Source organism: Hyperolius riggenbachi, chromosome 1 (genome assembly GCF_040937935.1).
Source record: "Hyperolius riggenbachi isolate aHypRig1 chromosome 1, aHypRig1.pri, whole genome shotgun sequence".
NCBI lineage: Eukaryota > Metazoa > Chordata > Amphibia > Anura > Hyperoliidae > Hyperolius > Hyperolius riggenbachi.
In genome coordinates, this window is record NC_090646.1 from 307,888,448 (window position 1) to 307,893,573 (window position 5,126).

General features: G+C 40.5%; 1 protein-coding gene across 1 annotated transcript; it reads right to left on the reverse strand.

Moving 5' to 3' along the window:
• Positions 1 to 394: 394 nt before the first annotated feature.
• LOC137548961 (uncharacterized) lies at positions 395 to 4,603 on the reverse strand. Its single transcript, XM_068271178.1, has 2 exons — positions 742 to 4,603; positions 395 to 532 (listed from the first exon to the last, which is right to left on the reverse strand). Exon 1 carries the CDS (start codon positions 3,584 to 3,586, stop codon positions 2,237 to 2,239), a length of 1,350 nt encoding a protein of 449 aa, XP_068127279.1. The 5' UTR covers positions 3,587 to 4,603; the 3' UTR covers positions 395 to 532; positions 742 to 2,236.
• Positions 4,604 to 5,126: the final 523 nt, after the last annotated feature.

Sequence of the window (5,126 nt, forward strand, 5' to 3'; positions counted from 1 at the left end):
AAAATGGGAAAATTCACTTTTTGCACCATAGTTTGTAAACGCTATAACTTTTACCCAAACCAATAAATATACACTGAATGTTTTTTTTTTTTTTTAGCAAAAACATGTTTGTCCACATTTTTCGTGCTGCATGTATATAGAAATTTTACTTTATTTGAAAAATGTCAGCACAGAAAGTTAAAAAAATCATTTTTTTGCCAAAATTCATGTCTTTTTTGATGAATATAATAAAAAGTAAAAATCGCAGCAGCAATCAAATAGCACCAAAAGAAAGCTTTATTAGTGACAAGAAAAGGAGCCAAAATTCATTTAGGTGGTAGGTTGTATGAGCGAGCAATAAACCGTGAAAGCTGCAGTGGTCTGAATGGAAAAAACCAATGTTAGTTACCTGGTAACATCCTTTTTAGTAACCTCCAGGACAGGTCCACCACGAGAACGACAGGCTCCTCCCAGGAACAGGAAACGTCCAGATAGAGCACTCTATAAAACTTTGTCCAACCCCTTGATCCCCAGTCAATTTCAAGTACTGTTCCTAAACAAAAAAGGGGTTTTAATATTCATACTGCATATACATATACTGTCACATCATCATATATACATATATATACATATAATTGATATCGGGTGGGTTACGGACCTGTCCTGGAGGTTACTAAAAAGGATGTTACCAGGTAACTAACATTGGTTTTTCCTTTAACCTCCAGGACAGGTCCACCACGAGAAGATGAGCAAGAATCTTACCAATTTAGGGTGGGCTGACTGCCTGCAGAACTTTCTTTCCAAATGATTGCTGTTTTGCAGACATCAGGTCTATTCTGTAGTGTCTAGAGAAGGTGCTTAAACTTGACCACGTGGCTGCCCTGCAGATCTCTTCTGGCGTAGCACCCGCTCTGTAAGCCCATGAGGTGGCAGCTGCCCTAGCTGAATGGGCTCTAATTGTATCTACTACCGTATTCCCTGTAATCCTATAGGCTTCCTCTATACATAATTTTATCCATCTAGCTATAGATCTCTTTGACATTTTACTACCTCTTGTAGCTCCTGACGTGTTAATTAGCAAAGCTCTAGAGTTTCTAAATTCCGCTACCCTCTCTAAATAACACATAAGGCATCTTCTTACATCCAATGTTTGTTCCTCTTTAAATGATGGTAGCACAATGTCCTGGGATCTGTGAAATTTTGTAGTAACTTTCGGGAGAAATTCATCACATGTCTTCAGTATCACTTCATCTCTAAGTATTATACAAAACGGTTCATCACAACATAGGGCTTCTAATTCGCTCACCCGTCTAGCCGATGTAATAGCTATAAGAAATACTGTCTTCATTGTCAATAGTCTGAAGGAAATATCTGCTATGGGCTCAAAGGGTTCTTTCTTTAGTACCTTTAAAACTAAGGATAAATCCCAACTGGGAACTTTTTTCTTTAACATAGGTTTCTTTCTCTCCACTGACTTAAAAAATTGGATGATAAGGGGGTCCCTTGCTAACCTCTCATCCATAAAGGTAGATATTGCTGCTACCTGTACCTTTAAAGTACTTAACGAAATATTCTTTTCTACCCCGTCCTGTAGAAACTCTAAAATGGCTGGCACTAAATCACCCTTGAACCCTGACTCTTCCTGCCACATATTAAAGGTTTTCCAATATTTGAGGTAAATTTTCCTTGTAACTTTCTTCCTACAATCCAATAGAGTACTAATAACCCTTTCTGATACTCCTTTTTTCCTTAAAGGGGACCTCTCAGAAGCCAGGCTGACAGGCTTAGATTTGGAATAGAGCTTCCAGTTCTTCTTGATCCCTGAGCTAGTACTTCCTTGTCCGGAATCCTTATTGGACCCTCCAGCCTCATCTTTAGTAGTAGTGGATACCAACTTCTTGCTGGCCAATCCGGGACTACCATAATTACTACTGTCTTGGTCCTTGATAACTTGTGTAATACTCGTGGCACTAGCTGTATTGGTGGAAATGCGTACCCCTTGTCGAATATCCAGTTCTGACTTAGCGCATCTACCGCTTCGGCTCCTTCGCTTGGATTCAGGGAGTAGAATCTTCTGCACTTTGTGTTTTGCTTGGTTGCGAACATATCTACTCGTGGTCGACCCCACTGTGTGGTCAATCTTCTGAACATCTTGTCTGATATTTCCATCTCTGTATTTGACATCTTTCGTCTGCTCAGAAAATCTGCTATCGTGTTTAATGATCCCTTCAGATGTATTGCTGATAATGATAGAAAATTATTTTCCGCTATTGTTAATATGTTCATGGCCAGTTCCATCAGCTTCGCTGACTTTGTACCCCCTTGCCGATTCAGATATGCTACCGCTGTGGTGTTGTCTGACCTGACCTGAACATGATGACCCATCAGTGTCTGTACACTCTGTTCTAGTGCTTTCTGTATAGCTGCTAGCTCCCTGTAATTGGATGACTGCCTCCTCACACACTTTGGCCACTGCCCCTGTAACATTCTTCCCTGCAGATGTGCACCCCAACCTATAAGACTTGCATCGGTCGTGATAATCTTCCCTGTTGGTATGATCCACATCCTGCCTTCGGTGAGTATCTTCTCCGATAACCACCACTCCAGGGACTTCAGTACGTCTGGTGGACATATGACCTGTGTCTCTAGATTGTCCTGTGTCTTGTTCCAAACTCTTAGCATCCAATTTTGTAAGTGTCTTGTATGCATCATTGCCCACTGTATAGCTGGAGCCGTTGATGTCAGGAATCCCAAAACTTTCATTACTTGTCTTATCGTCATTACTGGCTTTGTTATGAATTCCTGTATCATAGCTTTTAACTTCCCTATCTTTTCGACTGGCAAATACATTCTCTCTGTCTCTGAATCTATAATGACTCCCAGAAACTGGATCTTTGATGTTGGTTGAAGGACTGATTTGTCCCAGTTTACTATCCATCCGAGGGTTTGTAATTGTTCTAACACCCTTTCTGTATTTTCTTTTGATTTCTGATATGATTCTGCCACTACCAGGAGATCGTCTAGGTACGGGATTACAAGAATCCCTTCCATGTGGAAAAACTTTGTCACCTCCGCCATTACCTTTGAGAATATCCTCGGTGCCGATGATATCCCGAAAGGTAGAACTCTGAATTGAAAATGCTGAATCATTCTTTTTTCTTTTATTGCAAATCTGAGGAACTTTTGAGATGACTCCCTTATTGGAATGTGCCAATAAGCGTCCCTCAGATCTATATTTGTCATTATACAATTTTGGGTTAACAAGGTTCGCACAGAGTAAATTGATTCCATCCTGAATCTCTGATAAGATACGAAGGGGTTCAGGGCCTTTAGGTTTAGAATCAGTCTGAATTTCCCCGTCGGCTTTCTTACTAAAAATACCGTCGAATAAAATCCCTGAATGTTCGAGATTTGATTTTCGGGAACCGGAATGACCACGTTTTCGTCTAACATTGATTTTACTATGCTTTTTAACGCTAGCTTTTTCTCCTTTTCTTTTGGAAGGGACGTGGAAATAAATCTCTTTGGAGGGAAGGATTGAAACTGAATCTTGTACCCCTGACTTATGAGATTGAGGATGAAATCGCTTTTGGAAATTTTTGTCCATTGGGAATAGAATCCCGACAGACGCCCCCCAACTTTTTCTCTGGCGTCATTTCTTTTCTTGTCCCTCCTGTTTCCGAAAAAGAAAACTCCTTTTCGTCCCCTCTCTGTTAATGGCCCAAGGTCTTCTCCTCTGCTGAGGCTTATCCTTGTTGTCTTGTCTATTTCGCCTAAAGAATCTTTTATTCTGTATAAACTTTTTCTTTTTTGGGAATCCCTTCTTTCTATCAGAAGTTCTTTCTAATATTTGGTCTAACTGCTCTCCAAATAGTAATTCTCCATTGAAGGAGATATTGCACACTCTGGCTTTTGAGGCCTGACTACCTTCCCAATTCTTTATCCACAGATTCCTCCTTGCTGTGTTAATTAATGCCGAGGTTCTAGCATTTACTCTGATATTCTCAGCTGCTGCATCAGTTATATAATCAGTGGCCTTAGAGACCACTTCTAATGATTCCAAAATCTCCTCCTTAGAGGCTCCCTTTTCAACTTTCTCCTCTACTTTCTTAACCCATAGGGATAGAACTCTTGCTACACAAGTTGTGGCAGCAGCAGGTCTAAAATTTGCTCCTGCTGCTGTCCAGGCTTTCTTAAGAGCGAATTCTACCTTTTTATCCTGCGGATCTTTTAGATAGCCTAGATCTTCAAAGGCCAATTCGTTGTCTTTATTAACCTGAGAAAATGCCGCATCTAACCTGGGAGATCTATCCCAAGTTTTGACATCTTCCTCTGTAAATGGAAATCTTTTCATAAAACCCTTTGACATGAACAATTTTCTATCAGGGTATTTCCACTGGCTTAATATGGTATTCTTTGTGGATCTGTGTATAGGGAAGGTTAATGATTCTTTTGGTTCCATTCCTTGATATAACTTATCATGCATAGATATTTCCTCCGATTTTTTGGATTCAATGTTTAAGGTTTTGTTAATCGCCATTATCAGCTGCTCTGTCTCATCAGCTGGAAATCTAAATCTAGAGATTTTCTTAACCTCAGATTGGCTGTCCCAACTTTTAGCGGAGGAGTCTGACTCATCATCATCTTCCTCCTCCCCCTCCATGTCTTCCTCTTCAGAGGAAAATACCATATTTCTCTTTGTACTTTTACTTTTATGTTTTACAGGCTGAGATTCTGTATTAGGTGTTTCTGCGGCCGGTATATCTGTACTTGTACCCGGGTTTACTGACTCTGCTGCTGGGGGAATAGCGGAAGCAAACACCTCCTTTAGAGATTTAATGGTGTCTGCCATTTCCTTCTTTACGGCTGTCATTAACTCTTCCTTCAACCCCCCTGATTGCTCCTGTATAAGTTTCATTAAACAAGGTTGACAAAACTGCTTATTGTAGTTATGGGCCATTTTTGCATCACAGAGCGGGCACCGCCTCCTTGGCTTTGTTGGCTCAGTAGGCTCCGGGCCCTAAAATAACAACACAAAAACACAATGTCATTCCTCTGATTTTGATTTAAAGGAATATCACCCGGTGAAAAATGAAGAGTGACAGTAACCCTGACCGAGGAGAGCAGGAATGAAGAGCCATTTATAC